Source organism: Centruroides sculpturatus, unplaced genomic scaffold (assembly GCF_000671375.1).
Source record: "Centruroides sculpturatus isolate CEXI.00-Female unplaced genomic scaffold, Cexi_2.0 scaffold539, whole genome shotgun sequence".
In the NCBI taxonomy this organism is placed as follows: Eukaryota; Metazoa; Arthropoda; class Arachnida; order Scorpiones; family Buthidae; genus Centruroides; species Centruroides sculpturatus.
In genome coordinates this window covers 222,359-239,871 of record NW_019384823.1, presented here as the reverse complement: position 1 = coordinate 239,871, position 17,513 = coordinate 222,359, and the positions used below count along the sequence as shown (strand labels likewise).

The 17,513-nt window shown below is 28.3% G+C and overlaps 1 protein-coding gene across 1 annotated transcript; it reads left to right on the top strand.

Annotated features, from left to right (window-relative positions):
• The first annotated feature begins 234 nt into the window (after positions 1 to 234).
• On the top strand, positions 235 to 16,189 carry LOC111629970 (CDGSH iron-sulfur domain-containing protein 1-like). The gene is made up of 3 exons (XM_023373939.1): positions 235 to 391; positions 10,095 to 10,297; positions 15,855 to 16,189. Exons 1-3 carry the CDS (start codon positions 364 to 366, stop codon positions 15,942 to 15,944), a joined length of 321 nt encoding a protein of 106 aa, XP_023229707.1. The 5' UTR covers positions 235 to 363; the 3' UTR covers positions 15,945 to 16,189.
• Positions 16,190 to 17,513: the final 1,324 nt, after the last annotated feature.

Here is a 17,513-nt window from a genome sequence, read left to right as displayed (position 1 = left end):
ATAAGCTAGGCTTGTGATCAGGGCTGTGGAGTCGCGTAAAAATCTACCGACTCCAACTCCGACTCCGACTCCGACTTTTCCTTATCATCCGGTTCCGACTCCGACTCCGACTCAACAGCCCTGCCAGGGCTGTGGAAGTCGCGTAAAAATGTACCGAATCCAACTCCGACTCCGACTCCGACTTTTCCTTATCATCCGACTCCGACTCCGGCTAAAACATCAAAACTCCACGACTCCGACTCCGACTCCGACTCCACAGCCCTGCTTGTGATATTTTCCTCTATTTAAATTTGAGTTGGCAACACTGAACGAAAGAAGTATTCGGTCAATCAGGTGATCAGAAGCTGTAAAGAAGGAAGCAGAATGGTCAGCGGCCTGGCTACTGTTTCTTGTATGATATTTATTTTACTTTTCTATGTTTAGTAAAGGATTAGTTGCTATTGCTATTAATATAATGCTGTTACTAAGCGAGTAGTCCTTGAACTTTGAACTTATTCTAGTCTGGAACAAATACGCGGGTAAATTTTGTAATCATTAACCTTCGATGCGGTTGTATCCAAAATTTTAAATTTTATTAATTATACTTATTTATTATTAAGAAATATGCTACGTAGTTGTATAGTGATGCTAATTTTAAAATACAGTACAAAAATCTTTAATGACTTAAAGATCCAAACATCATTTATATACTTCACATTTTTGTTAAAAAATTTGTACATGTAAACCAAAGGTCAGAGGTCAAAGATTCTAGTAATTATATGTTATGATAGACATAGTACTGTCTGTATCAGAACATACAATTAATAGTATAGAAAACCCTTAATTGCAATTAAACTATTAAATTTATTATGGAAATTGATAAAATATACTATAACTTTATTTATTTATTTTACAAATACAGTAGGAAGTATCACTAGACAATGATTTTCGCCCTCAATTTGATAAAAAAAGAAAGACCACTGAAAACAATGATAAAGTAAACAAACAACAAATAAATACACAGAAAATACAATAAGATAAAACAAATTCTCAGTTTCTCGCACTTCGGTTAGCTTAGGTTGGTTAGGTTAGGTTAACTACATTTTTAGTAGACAGAAGAAAGGAATACCTAAAAAGAAAAAAAGGAAATGTCTACTAGAAATGTAGTTAACTTAACCTAACCAAACCTAAGCTAACTGAATTGCATCCATTGGGATTTGCATCCAAGATAAACTTCAACTGACAATTTTTAATGCAATTTATATACACATGTATATTAAGTTAATGTGATATAATTGTTTCACATTACAAAAATATGTAAGCTATCTCAGTTTAAGATAAAACATTAGTTTTTCCTCATTTACATTATTACTATACAAAACTTATTTTATTTATTTTAATCAAAATATATATACTGACTTAGTTCAATGTCCTTAAATAAAAATTATTTGCAAAGATTTAAAAATGAGATTTTATGTAATTTTGATTAAATAGTGATAAATTAAAAACAACTATTAAATCTGCATAATTTTTTGAATAAGGGAAATATTTTAAAAATAAATTTAAATGTTACAAAACTATTGATTGGAAACAGTTTTCTTTTGAGTAAATAATTGTATTGAATGTTAATTTATGATTTATTTTTTTTTTTTATAGGTGGTAAGTAATGAATATATTGTTTTAAAATCCATTAAATGTGTTTTGGGTTGTATAATAGAATTAGAAAATTGTATAAGCATCTTGGTAGGTTTTCTATTGTAAGTAAATTTTATGGAGGAGGGTTACTGCTATAATTTTATTAAAAAAAAGGTGGGAAGAGATGGCCTATGCTTACATACATATACACAGATATATATCAGTCAAATATATTGAGGATTTTGAAGGATTCTTTCAGAACACTCAATGGAAATGTATAGATGTTCTCAGTTGAATTTATGATTTGAATTTTTTCAGTCCTGATAATGTGTTGGAGAAGTTGCAAAAAATGCTTAACTAAATAAAAAGCTTTGAATCCTATAATATGAGCAATTGTATTTTTCTTGATATTGAGTTGATGTACTCTGAAACTAATGCTTGTTTTTTCTTTTGCATAGTGTTGAAAATTGAATATTGAATAAAAACAATATTTTTAAGAAAATCTTTTAAATCACTACATTTTTGATGTTTTAAATGTTAAATAATCTTTATTATAAAAGTCTTTCATGCAGTAACAGTACTTAAGATGCATTATTCATTATATCAGTTGTGTATAGTTTATTTCATTTTCATAAGTAAATAATGCATATTAAGAAATCATTATTATTATTTTGTATTTATCAGTCTTTAAAATTGAATGGACTTTTTTTAAAATCAGTAAATGATTTGAAATTTTGTAATCCTTTACGTTTATGATCTAATTTTTAATATTGCTTGTTCAGACCTATTGAAGTATTAAATAGCTAAAGTATTTCTCTATTGTATTGGATATTAGAGTGAAATTTGAACAGAAAAATTATATCTAATCAGTCATTTTTTTTAATTGAAAAGATTAAAGATACATCAGTATTATACTATAATAATTAAATTGGAATATAAAAATTTGAAGAAACGATATTCTGTCTAGGCAGATATTAATTTCTTTCATACTGCTGTAGTGAATGCATACACGAAATGATGATCGACTTATACAGATCAATATCATTATTATAGAAATTACTATATTACATAATATTTCAGATAACAGTGTCTTATTTTTAAATACAGTGTAATCTAGAGTTTAATCTAGATTAATCTAAAAACTTTAATCTAGTTTACTAGATTTAACTAATTTTAGTTTACTAGATTAAATTAATTCAGTTTAATCTAAAAATAAGTGTAATCTAGAGTTTCACATTAGATAGATATAAAGATATTCAACATAAAACATAATTTAAATAAACTAATGAATTTCATTGACTAGGAAGAAGCATTAATGAATTTATCAAATGTATTTTAAGTATAAAAATCAAAATGTAATTTAAAGGTGATTAGCTATTTAAAAATTAACAATAAGTAACTATAGTAATTGACTACAGAAATTCTATTTTTAAAATAATATATAAAAAACATAAGTAACTTAATTAAAATTTTATAAAAAAAAAAATAGAATTGAATATGAAAGCAATTAAATAAGCCAATGAAATGGATCATTTGAAATGAATTGAGAATGTTTCAAGCAACATTACTTTGTTTGCATTAAGAATAAACTTCAGTAAACAACTTATCATGATATTGCATGGTTCACTTCTTGATAGATTCATAAACAAATTAATGTTGTAAGATTATATTTAATTTATTAATTGACTTCATGATAGTTAATTTGTGAATTATACATTATGTATGACTGTATCATTTTAATTTATTGTTGCTGCCATCTTATAGCTATAGTGGAAATAGTATGTGTTTGCATTGAAAGTGAATGACTCCACTCTGGTGCTATTTTAGAAAACTACTAATAGTATTGAATCTACTGAATTATTACTGTTATCTGTATTTATCTTGTTTCATTTGTCTTTCTCATTACTTCACTATGAATTTTGAAAGAATTCAATAATATAAAAAAAAACTAAAAGCAATCATTATTGCAGTTTACCTCAATGCAAAAGCAAACAAAGTAAGAGTATTTTGTTGCTTCATCTTCTAGTTTCTAAAACAGTGGGAATGTATTAAATATATTCTGCTTGTTCCTTATATTTTCATAATACTTATCATATATTGACAGGTGAAAAACCTTATTGATATTTATTATTTTGGAGTGAGATAATAAATTCAGATATACAATACTTTTTGAAATGTATTTTGGATAGTGATAAAATTTTATTTGAATATATATTATAATAGGTCATTTAATATCATTTACTTTCCTTTAATTTGTATTTTTGTTCAATAGATTAAATATTCATAGAGAGTTCCATAGGATAATAGAGAAACAAATAAAGTAGTTTTACTTTTGTTTAATGTAGAGTTTAATCTCAAGTTTAAAGGTTTATTAATAAATTATTGCCATTATCTGAAAATTTTTTGTTTTAATATTATTAGAGCTGTATAGAGTTTAATAACAGAAGTTTCTTTGACAATTTTTATTGACTAATGCTTTTATACAAAGATGTTTTGTCACTATTGTTTGTTTAACAACACTTAACAAAATTTGTTACATCTATTTTTGCTATATAAATTCATTAAATACTTTGAAGATAAAAATCTTTTAAGCTTTTTATAGATATAACTTGCAAATAAATAAATTTTAATACATTAGCCCTTAAAAACAAATATATATACTTAATTTTAATTATGGGTAAATTTTATTTAATTTTTATGAAATGAATTACTACATTAAAAATCATACATACACAGTTTTTAATAAAATGTCTTTGAGTTTTGTTTCTCCCTTGGACTTGGTAATATATTAAAGCTGAAAAGTGGTTAAGATGGCAGCATACTGCTCTAGTGACCTGGGATTGAATCTTAGAAAATTTTTGCGGGTCCATCTGGATAAGTCAGGCCCTATCCATTACCACCAGTTGTTCCATTGTGGGCTTGGCCAAAGCAATAATGGGCTTGCTAAAAAGGCCATCTTAGCACCCACAATGTAGAGAGAGATAAAAAAAAAAGAGATGTACAGGCTGGTTATAAATTATTGAGTGCATTTCAGGAAGGAATAAGAAAATAACACACGAACATAGTGACCTCTGTTTTGTTTCAAATGATATAGAGCAGGGGTGGTCAAGCAAAAGTTCAGTGGGAGCTGAAATGTAGATTTTGCAAAATGCATGGGAGCCGCAGTTCTGTACTTTTTTATTCTGTACCGCAATTTTATTATATAATATAAACAAAATATAAAACAAATATTGGATTGTTTTAATAAACATATTTTCACAAAATTGTGGAAATAAAATTGTAAAAATAATAATAAAAAGCAGAAATTAACACTTTCAGCAAGAGCCACATGTAACTCAAAAAGAGCCACATTTGCACATGTCTGATATAGAGTAGCTATAAATGTTTTTGTTGACCTTGACTGAACATAGGTGGCACTGTGATGTAAAATTAGGGGAACCTTCTTTTCCAAGCATACAGTGACTATCACTGTATAGCTTGATATGATGTAGGATTATGCAGGTGATACCACAAATTGAATACTGACAACTGAATATTTACTTCTGGCAAGATGGGGTACCTCTACATTGGGATTTAATTGTTCGAGACTACCTACAGGAAAAATTTCCTGAATATTGGATTGGCAGCAGAGGAACAATTTCCTGGCCATCTCGATTCACCAACATTACACCACTGGATTTCTTTCTTTGGGATTTGTCAAAGAAAGGGAGTACACAACAAAGGTTTGCAATGTTGAAGAACTGAAAAGATGAATTGATAAAGTCAGTGAAGGAATAAACTGCTGAAATGCTCTGTAACACATGGTGTGAAATTGAATGCCACCTGGATTTTATGTACTACACATGGAGCTCATGGAATTTATTTAAAATGTAAAATATTTTATTTTGTGGCATATTAAATAAAACAACATACATTGTGAGTGCTTTACTGTGTTCTTTTTTATTCCTCTTCGAAATGTGCTCAATAATTTATAACCACCCTGCATATAAGTTATATTAAATTGATTTTTTTAAAAAGACATTCTAATAGCTATTTATTATTATTGAGTTTATATATATTTATAGTGTTAAATATAATGATATACTACTTTCAGCTGCCATATTGTTAAGATTGAACTGTTCTCTATAGTTCATTTCAGTTGCAAATAGCCTCTTCTCAGTTTAACTTGAACATATTCATCCTTCAAGTTGTACAGTACATGCATTTCTTTGTGAACTATGGCATCACTACTTTGTGTATTTATTTGAATGTAACCCAGACACTTACAGTGCTGTTTTATTGTTTTGATTTTCTCTTTATTAGTAATTTTATAGAAGTGCATGATATCATGATATATAATTTAAGATAGATTTACTCAATGCTGACCTATATCATTATGCTTGTAATGAGAGATGATAAGGAATGTTAAGACTGATTATAGAGCCTATGTATTCCACATGAAGAAATTAAAAGAATTGAAAGCAAATTAGTCTTCATGTCCATTGATCCTAAATTCAAGCAATTAAATTTAATTCTAATCATAAACTCATCATTCCAAAATTAATCTAAAATATGGAATATTGTCTATCATCTTTCCAAGTCTGTTATAATGAAAATTATGTAGTATTTTTTTTAACTACACTATATTTTCAATTAATCAGTAACATTACTACTATTAAATTACATTTATTTCTAATTATCATCCAGTTTTTCCCTGAAAAATCTTTTAAAGTTTGGATGCATCTAATTTTGAAGTAATAAAATATTTCCTAACTACAAAATTCACATAAATCCAGCAGATATTCAATAAAAATTCCTAAAATATATTTAGAACCTTATTAAATAAGGTAATAAAATCTCTTCATTGTTATAAGTAGAAGAGTTTCTAGTGCATAAAAACTGTAATTTCTGCCTATAATCTGTGGATTGTGTTAACAACTTTGATTTTGATGATGCAAACTGTGCATTATCTGTGACAATTTTTTCACGATACCAAAAAGTGGCTCTAGAAATCACTAGAGAGAACATTTTTATCTATTCATACTCTATATTTTAAACTTGTATTATTTACATCTTTTAAATGGTTGAATTGTTCCGTTTCTCTTCTAGATTTAAAAATACTTCTTTTTAATTATTAAATGTCCTTTTAAGTTGCATTATTTTATTGCTGGCGTGCCTAGAAAGTGAATAACTATGGCACAGATGTATGGATTACATAATGCTAAGCATTTTCTCTCAATGATAAATTGCTCCTGCAGATTACAGTTATGAAATTACAGTATTTCCTATTTTCCAATTACTTTAGCTTACTGTAAATGTTTAAATGACTTTCACATCAAATAATTCTGATATAGCAAATATGTTCTTGGCTTAGCTATCGTTTAGATTTATTGGACCATTGCTTATAATTTGGAAATTATCAATAAATTATTTATTGTAGGATTGTGTTTTTTGGTTTCATATCCAATTAATTGACCTTGATTAAATCTTTGATTTTTAGATTAAAACAAGTATTTGCTATTTAGAATATTTTTATAATTCAAAATGTTTTAAGGATTTATTTTAAAAAAATTTTAATGTTTTCGATTGCTTTCATCAGACATCTTCATATTTAGAAACAAATATTCTAAATTATATTGTTTCAGAACTTGTTGGTAACTGATTAAGGTAGTCAACTCAAAAATATTACTTTTTAGATAAAATTACTGGTTTAAAATATTTATTTTCAGTATCGTACTATAACTAATTCTTTGCTAATTATGATTTAGTTATAATGTAGCTTTTGTTAAGAATATAGAAAATTTTATTATAAAAAGAGAAGACACCGAGGTCAGCATTGCATGTGCATTTTTAATCGCAAGTACTTTCAACGAACATATGGTCGTCGTCATCAGGCGAATACGAAGATTTACTGAAAATTTTTTTTTTTTAACGGAATTAATCCGATATAGAATAGAACACTTAAATTTAAGTTGAAACTTTTGTCTAAGCTGTTAGGAACATGATAGAAATATTAAAAAATGTTCGAAAAATGAACGAGCAGAAAGCTCCATCATGTGCGAGTAAGCGCATGCACAGATCTAGAAACACACTATACGCATTCTGGAGAATGCTAATATTTGCTTAATTGCTTGTATAGTGTGGCCCATACACTGGGCAGCTTGAGAGTTGGAGTGTTGCATGTGTCCAAGGTGGTAGTAAGGAGAGATTCCCATATGAAAATGATTTTTCGATCCTACAGCTCTTGAGTATAACCGCTTGGGACCATAGCGGGTTGTAACCCTGCACAAGTACTTTTCTTGCGAGCTCGGTAGTGTGTCTACCCCTCATAACATTGTTTCGGTGCTCTTCAAGTGCTATAAAAGAATAAAATACAAAATAATAAGATTTTAAACTTGTAATTAATATAAACAGTTTTTATTTATTTTTATTATTGCAATTGTTTAAATAAAGTTCATTATAAATTGAAATTTCAGTCTTATGATAATTGACCCACTCCTTAAACCCCTTAAACCCTCACAACATTGTTTCGGTGCTCTTCAGTGTCTTCTCTTTTTATAATACAGTAATTTGGCGTGACAGTCATCTTATTGATCACTATAGAAAATTTGATTGTCTGAAATAAAATTGCATTGTACTGTATATGACATTCTTTAACATACATAAATATCCTTAGAATTTAGAATAAGAGTAGAGTTTAGATAGAATTTAGAATTTAAGTCCCACCAATGTCTCTCAAATGGATAAAACCACTGGTAGTTGGTTGCAGGTTTTCACCCGAACCAACATGCTGACCATGTGGAGTTTTTTGGGTTCTCTTTACATATTTAACACCTAAATAGGGGACAAGTTTCTTTAAAAAGTCCTCTAGGACAGTGTTTTTCAACCTTGGGTCCAAGGACTGATGCCAGTCCACTGAAATTTCCTGCCGGTCAACAAAAAATTTCATAGACTGGCTGGAAATTTCGTAATAAAATAATAAGACCTTTTCTTTTCTTTTTGTATTTTATTCTTTTATATCTATGTATTTTTTTGGCTATTAATTTGGATTTATACTACAGTTTCTTAGGAATCTTAACTTGGCTTTTTTCTCTTTATTTCCTAGTAACTTTAAACTCCAATGTGTACATTTTGGGGAAAAAAGCCAAGTTAAGATTCCTAAGAAATTGTAGTATGATAAGTCCAAGTTAATAGCCAAAAAATACATAGCTATAAAAGAATAAAATACAAAATAATAAGATTTTAAACTTGTAATTAATATAAATAGTTTTTATTTATTTTTATTATTGCAATTGTTTAAATAAAGTTCATTACAAATTGAAATTTTAGTCTCATGATAATTGACCCACCCCTTAAACCCCTTCTGTTACACTTAGTAGGTGTTGCAGTATTGCATCAGCTTGCTTATTGGTGACATGTGGTAAAACTTCTTATTTTATTGCGATTGTGCATATTATTTTTTGTTTATTGCTTATTATTTCAGATTATTGTTATGTTTCTTAAATGTAGTTCAATATGAATAATTTTTTCCCCTAATTACTCTACTTTTTTAGCCTAAAAAACTGATTATAATTTGTTTTTAATTAGAATTCAAACAAATCATACATATATATCATAATCTTTGTTTCAACTTAATTTTTAAGTCAACTTAAAATATAGAAAAACAAAATAGAGGAAGTTCAGGACAATGTTTGCATTTAAGCAGTTTAAGTCTAAGAAAATTTATCTTTAGCCTTCTGCCTTTCCATGAAATATTCCTATTTTTGCCAGTCTGCAGGTGGGAAAAGGTTGAAGAATGCTGCTCTAGGACAGTGGTGTACAAACTGTGGGTCACGACCCTCAGAGGGATCGTGAAAAAATTTTTCAGTTGCCAAATTCAAAGAAATTTATTTGACAATAAAAAAATTTAAGGCTTTTCTTCAACAAGTAACAGGTATCAGTAAAATAGTGAAATGAAATTATGTTATTTACAAAAATAGAATAGCATACTGTACCTCACATTGAATTCTTACAATGTAAAGTATTTTTAAAAGTATTTTTCATTAAATTAATTTTTATATTCATATGCATAAATAAAACCATTGTTTTATAAAATTGTTTTATTAAGACCTCTAATAAGGCAGAAAACATAAGCACAAATCCCAGAAAGAATTTCACTTTATGTTGACAATTAAAAAAACATCTGCTGTCTATCCAGGGATTGTGACAAAATTTTTCACAAAATGGGGGAGTTGGAAATGAAAATAATTTGCGCACCACTGTTCTAGGAGATGTTCTAGGCAGGCCACCTCTTTGTTATGTTGCCAATCCTTTCAATCCAATCCATAGAATTTAGGAATTTCTTTGAGGACTGCAATTACATATGAAAATCGCAAACCTTGTAATTTGGTGATGAATTTAGGATATTAATATGATAGAAGCCTTACTGACTAATTCATGTTTATTTAATTTTAATAACAATTTTTAAATTTAAATTTTTTAAAGTAATTTTCTGTTTATAGGGAGAGACTGGGTTCCAGTACTTTCAGTGATCAGTACTTGTTCTGCACTCGGTTATGCAATTTATGTGACTTTTAAACTTTCGAAGAAGGGCGATATTGTTAATAAAAGTATTGATAAGAAATGTGAAAAAATCGTACATTCCTTCGATATTGAAGATATTGGTAGCAAAACGTGCTTCTGTAGATGTTGGAAATCTGCAAAGGTATTAGATTTTAAATAATTTTTAAATATAATAAATTTTATTATTCTAGTTATTTTATTAAATTTTATTTTTTGCAGATATATCAAATAATAATTCATGAATTTTTAATATAATTAATTTTTTTATGAAACAAAAGAAATAAACTATAAGAACAATCATATTATATTAAACTTCCAAGTTATACAATTCTTGATCTGAATAGCTGTTTATATGCAATAAATGTCCAATAACAGCCACCTCTAAATAATGGCCATTTTTTTAACACAAGAAATAACCTCTAAAGATCAGCTGATTCTTATGTTTCTGTCAGTGTGATTTAAAGGTTTGACTGGATTTTGTAATGCATTAAATTTTGATTAATTTAAATTTTTCAGAGAAGTAGAAAAAAAATAAATTATCCCAATATTTAAGTTAACAGAAATGCAATGAAGTAATAAAATTCAAGAAACATTACTACTAATTTCCATAAATAAGGAAAATAAAAGACGTTATTTTTTAATTGAATCATGAAATTTAATCATCATTAAATTTTATAACTTTTTTTAGCTTGAATGTACAAAAACTGCTTAATGGTGCCAAAATTATTTTTCATAATATTTTTAATTTTACTTCATGCCATCTTTAGGATAAAGTTAAATCAAATGTAGAATAAGTAAATTAATGTTATTCTACATCCAATTTTTTTGAAAGGTCTAGTTCAATCTATTGGGAAAGTTGATGCGATTTAAAAGAAAGTTGAAATGTATCGGACAAGGCATTCTATCATTTTTATCATTTACTTCACTATATTATCTGTAGATGTAAGTCTAATAATGTCTACTAAACTACATACTAACAGATAACAAAATTGATTGCATTCTTTTATTTTCAAAGAATCCAATTTACTATATTAAAACTAAACTTTTAAGAGGAAAGAAACAAAAACTAAACTGTTAGGAATACAAAGAGATATATTTATACTTTTCCTTTGTTTGGCCTTGTTTAATTTTAATGTTGGGTTTAAAGCATTTATAAGTGAAATGATTAAATTCTTATTTATTTTTATTGCTTATTGAAAATTTTAATGAGTAGAAACAATTTCATTAAAATAATGGTATTTGTTAATGTGTTTTTTTATACTAACAAAATACATTAGTAATCTTTATTACATCTGATCTATAATTTATATATTTAAGCAATTAAATCATATAAATAATCATAAATGTACAGTACATTGTATTCTTTTCAAGATATAATTATGCTCTGTTTTAATAATCTAGGAATTCCTTTTACCAAAATAGAATGATGAATTGTCTAAAATCTAAAGAGAAAGCAACAAAAGTTTTCATTTTGTACTGAAGTTGTTTTGTGTATTTGGTATTATGTATTTTTATTTTGAACTTTTATTTTCATAACAGGATATAACTGGTGGTGTCAGTTTCTGCCCTGTTGTTCGCACTTTATTACTTGGTAAAAGTGACAATAGTGGATCAACTACAATTTTTCAGTTTAAAAACGCCTTATCTTCATCCAGTAGACTCTGCTTACTGTTAGAGAGTTCTGTCTATCACTTTTTTCCTTATTGTAGCTGCACTATTCATTATGAGAAAAGTACCATATTTATTCTGAATATTTTAGATTCATTTCTCCATTCCTTAAAAACCATTTCTGTGTTACAATTTCATCTTTGATAGTAACTGTTATTCAGTTTAAGTTATTTTATCTGCATAATTTCTCAACACAACCTACATTCTAATTGGACTGCAATTTGAAAAAAATTGTACACCTATAAATTCCCACTGTCTTAAAGTGTCTTAAATTTCTGTCCATCTGTCTGTTCTTCCTTAACCTCAAGAATGGAGTTAGATAGATGAAAAACCAAGACCAGATATGGAAAGCTTAGGGCGGGAGGCCCTGATTAACTGTATACAATCTTCTGATTGTATACAGCTAATCAATCAAAACTGGAAGGTATGTTATTTCAATTCAAAAATTTTATTATGAAAGGAGTTAGTTAGATGACTGGCATGACTCTATTGCTAACAGGAAAAGTATGATGTACAGGGGCAAGACTGTACTAATTTCAGGTGGAGATCATATATTTTAAATTGAGAATACGATTAAACATTGCATCCCGGCATTGTGACGATGTCACAATAAATAATTGCTTGTTCTCTTTTATTTATTTTTTGATAACTTTGCTTCTTTCCACTTAACAGTTATTACTATTTCTAATACATTCTCCATTAAAGCTGTTGTCATTGTATTTCTCTTACAGTCTTTGAAATGTTCTTTCAGTCTTATCAGTCAGTTCTCACTCCGGTATAGTATTTCTTAGTCTTATTACTTTCTTCCATTGGTACATGTAGTAACTGAGCATCCTTGAGGATGATACGGGGGAGACAAATGTTTTTAGTGCTTTAGTGTTTTGTTTTGTGAATGTTTTAAACATTCATAAAATTTGAAACAATAATTAGATCTAAGGATCAAAGTAAACCTTTACTCTACATTGATATTAATATGACCACATCTTATATACAGTAATACCTCGACTTACGCTACCCCGACTTACGCGAACCTGGAGTTACGCGATTTTCAAATCTCGTTGATTCGTCTTTTGTTTGAGCGCCACGCAACTCTTGATTACTCACTCACCCCACACTATTGTTCAGCTTACATGTTCGGACATGCCGCGCAGAATCGACACATAGCTACAATTTATTTTGTGTTATTTATTTCTGTGTTTGTTATATCTACGGAGACTTGAGAGACTATGTGGTGATTTCTTGCAACCGTGAACGAATCAAAAGACGAGATAAGATTAACGAGAACGTTTATTAGCTTACATACATCTGACTTGGATTTTACACAAATTGCGAAATTATACCCCGACTTACGCGAATTTGACTTACGCGGTCATCACTCGGTCCCACCTATTGCGTAAGTTCGGGGTATTACTGTATTTTAATTTTCACTGAAGCAAAATCTGGAAGTGTTGTACTGAAAACTTTTCTTGCACAAATTAACATTTTTCTTAGAAAGTATAGAAATTTCTCTGAAATAATAAAAAACTTGAAATCTTTTTTTTTGAAATTGAATAAGCAATTGAATAAGAATTTATTTTTAGATCTTACAGAAAATGAATTAGATTCACTATTAAAGTGTTTAAAAGTTTTTAAAACAGTAAATATTTTGTTACAAGATGAGATTTATTGAATGACAAAGGAAGTTATAGCCTGTTTATTTAGCATTTTTCAATATGTTTGAAAATTAGGAATTAATGCCTATATGCATTTCTTATGAAGTAATTTATTGCATCATATAGCATAAGGAAATGGCATGATGAATATGTAGTGTCATCACATGCAGCATTTGGAATTAATGCACTAAATTTTTTCATTACCTTATTTTTGTTTCTTTTATGTTGTTATAAAAGTACATCACCAACACTGGATACTTCTAATATGTTCAGATAACAGCAAACCTCCTCAGCTTCTAGCAAAAGCCAGAATACATACTGAGGAACATGAAAGACTCCCCCACACCAGCCATGACTCGCAGTGGTATATAGGGTTCCTGTAAGAGACAAGAGGTTTGGGACGGATCTAGTTTAGGTTGGTTCCTCCAAAAGGTCTTTAGAGCAGAAAATTTGTTAACACAAATATGATATAGATCACTCAAAACCCACCACTGTCCTATCAATGTATGTCTCAGAAGACCTACAGAGGCTAAATTACAACAGACTCAGCTCATTGGATCCTTTGCAAATTGTGACCATATTAGGCTCTTGGAATCTGTTGGAAATATTTAAAACCAGTGTTAATTCCAATTGTATCGACTCCAAGGATGAAATACAGCTATTGACATGGTATGATTATCATTATTGCCACAGTGATGTAGAATGCCTTTGCACATATCTCGCACTGGCCTTTTCAAAATGAACCTGCACTTGTGTTCTTTTCTATGCATTCCAATTTGAAACAAACTCTTTAAACCTGAAGCTAGAATCAGGTGGATTCTGAAAATGTTTGTGATTTGCTTTGTATTGTTATTTGCTGGAAGTTGAAGAGGTTTGCTGTTCTCTGAAATTATTTTATGTTATTATTTACTGTTGGTTTTCTATACACAAAATTAGAAAGAAATTCCTAAATTTAATGATATTGATTGAAAATATACAAATTTTCTTTTTTTTTTTTTCGTAATTTTGTAAGGTTAATAAATGTTAATTATAACTTCTTGGTGCGTAATGCTCACTTCATTTATTTGCCCCTTTAAATTAGGAATAAGAGTCTTTCAAACTGTAATGTTACTTTTATTTTTATTCTTTTATGATAATACAATGAACATCAATATGTAATAATGATTTATCTTTCAGACACAAAATTTTATATCTTTATAATATTTAATTAAAATAAATTTTATATCCTAATTATCTAGTTAAAATATCTATGAGAAGGTAACATATTAATACTTGATTACTTTTTTCTCATTATCATTGTTTCAACAAGATGCAGAACAAAACAAATGCATTCTTTTTTAGCAGATTAATATGTTAAATAAATAACTTCCAATAATTATAATATATAGGAAATTTTAGGAGTTTTGTTAAATTTTATTTTAAAAAATATAATACTGTAGAGTTTCAATTGTACAAGGTAATGTGGACCATGTTTGAGAATGCCTGAGATAATCAAAATCTTGGATAACATGAAATATTTGGCACAAAGTGATCAACAAAATAGAATAATGAGGTTTTAAAATCAGGTCTATGAAGATTATGATTAAAATTTTTTTAATGTTTTTTTTTTTTTTTTCAAATTTATGAGAAGCCACTGAAGTAAATTATTTTTGAAACTTTAAAGCACCTTTTGAGAACTGTGCCAAGATTGATAAAACGAACTGTATTGTACTGTACTATGTTTTCATGTCTTAGAAGTACTCTTCTACAATTCACCTTACACTGCATTCACATTGCTAATGACAACAACAAATGCCAATATTTTTATTTTTTGTCTACGTAAAGTTATCATTGCATTTTCATCTTAGTTGTTTGGTGTTTGAAAGTTATCTGAGATTCAAGATTTTGTTGTTTAACTATATTGGCCAATCAATGTGAACTTCTCACAATTCTCTTTGAATAAGATGGAGGAATGGCTAATATTGTGTTGAAGAAACATTTAGGCTCTATGACATGTCTAGAATATCAAAGAATTAACATTTTACTCTTCATATCCATTTTTAAAACAGATGAATTTGGTCTGAAAATGCAGAAATCCACAGAATAATGCTAAACCTAATGTAAATTGTTCATGCTTTAACATGGAAACTAATAAATGATGTGGATGAATAGAACAAAAGACATTGTCATTATTGTTTATGACCTGTGGTCATTGTCATTGGCAGTGTGAACTCAACCTTAAATAATACAAAATCTTGATTTAAAGGACTCTTAGTTAATTAGACTCTATCAATGTAAAAAACAATTGCACTTTCAGAATTTTTATTGCTTATTGATTAATATACCTAGCTTTAAGGTTATGAAATACTAATTCATTAATGAATTTTTTTTAAAATTTAGTTTCCCTATTGTGACGGAAGTCATAACAAGCATAATAAAGAAACAGGAGATAATGTCGGCCCCGTTGTTGTAAAACCAAAAGATGCCTAGAAATGATTACCAAGTAAATGGTATTTTTATTAAGACAAATAGAATTTGTATTTGCATTAAATGTTTGATAAAGAGATTATTTAATAAATAAAGACAGCTACAAGCATTTGAATGTTGTATTAATATTTGTTGCATAATTAGATATCGGATTATAAACATTGAGGGAAAAAAAGTTAAGATGTGAATAACTAATGTTACAATATGTATGTTAAATACCTAATAAAGATTGTTTTCTAGAGATTTCATCTGTGTTGTTTATCAGAATTATTATTTTAAATTTCAAAATATTATATAATATTTATAATTAATAATAATTTTATTGTATATACATAGAACTTCTGCATTAAAACATGAATTAGGTTTAAGGAGAAGGTCCTTATTGAATTTGAGTGAGTGCACTCTTGGAATTTTTCATGCGTTGGTCCTGGATATTTCTGGGTCCCATCCTTTACTGTCTGACCTGGACAAACTCATGATAAGTATTAAAAAAAAAAGGCCCCTTATACAGAAAGAGAAAAATGAAAAAAAAATCTAATAAATGCAGTAGGAACATTTTTTGTTTTAGTGTCCTCAGCAAAGCAGTTTATTGGTTGAACTTTATGTAACTAAAAATTTTTACATTCAATTCTGAACTAAATGTTCTATTCATTCAATAGCTTTCAATTAGCAAAAACTTGCATCTTGATTATTATCTATCAGCTGTGATTCCTCCATCTTGAACTATATATCAGAGAAAATTACACAATGTGAGAATGTTGTCTTTCATATTTTTTGAACAAAAAACATGACAGACAAGTATTTACAGTATTTAGCAACTTAATGTAAATATTAATATGCAGACATGATTTATAAAATTGATTGATAAAATAATGGATATTTTAAAATATGAGTTGCCTTTAAAGACATTATTTTATCCACATTTTTTATTGAGTATAAACTCCTCTGATTTATGTTGAAGTGTCTAACAATTTGAAATTTCAATAGTAATTGCATCTCTCTAATTTTTAAGTTATAAACAGAGAGGTCCTTTACCGAATTACTGTAATAAGTTCGAGACCTGAGCAGTAAGTTGAAACTCATTTTGTCATTTTGTACAGTACATAGATTCCACTTTGTTTCAGTGGTGTGTTATCCTATGGGCAAAAAGAGAAATTGCCTGGGATCCAAATCAATCTATTGTAAGAATATTTCCTCCAAAAAATTACCTGGAAGAAAAATCTCTGAAGTCAACACTACAGCATATGGCACCCTGTAATTAAACTTTTTGTGCCCCATAATGTCATAACATGCCACTGCCTTGTTTCTCGGAATAGAAGGCCCTAAGTAAATGCATGTTTCACCTAGCATAACGTGCCATTAGGTATGCTCTTTATCCTTTTATACGGAAGTGATGGTGGTCTTTCTATGGAAGAATCTCTCGTAAGTGTGGAATAGAAATTTCCATTTAAAGTGTTCGATGTATAGATTATTGAATATTTTTGACCCTTTGGTAAATTAAGAACCAGGGATTTACTAGAAAATATAAATTGTAATATATTTTTAGCATTATCTTCAACTGTGCCAATACTT

Bases quoted from the DNA above. Each gene is read 5' to 3' on its own strand.
- LOC111629970 (XM_023373939.1), top strand. From the start codon at position 364: ATGGTCAGCGGCCTGGCTACTGTTTCTT. The intron at 392-10,094 runs GTATGATATTTA...TTCTGTTTATAG, and splicing joins CGGCCTGGCTACTGTTTCTT to GGAGAGACTGGGTTCCAGTA. The intron at 10,298-15,854 runs GTATTAGATTTT...TTTAAAATTTAG, and splicing joins GATGTTGGAAATCTGCAAAG to TTTCCCTATTGTGACGGAAG.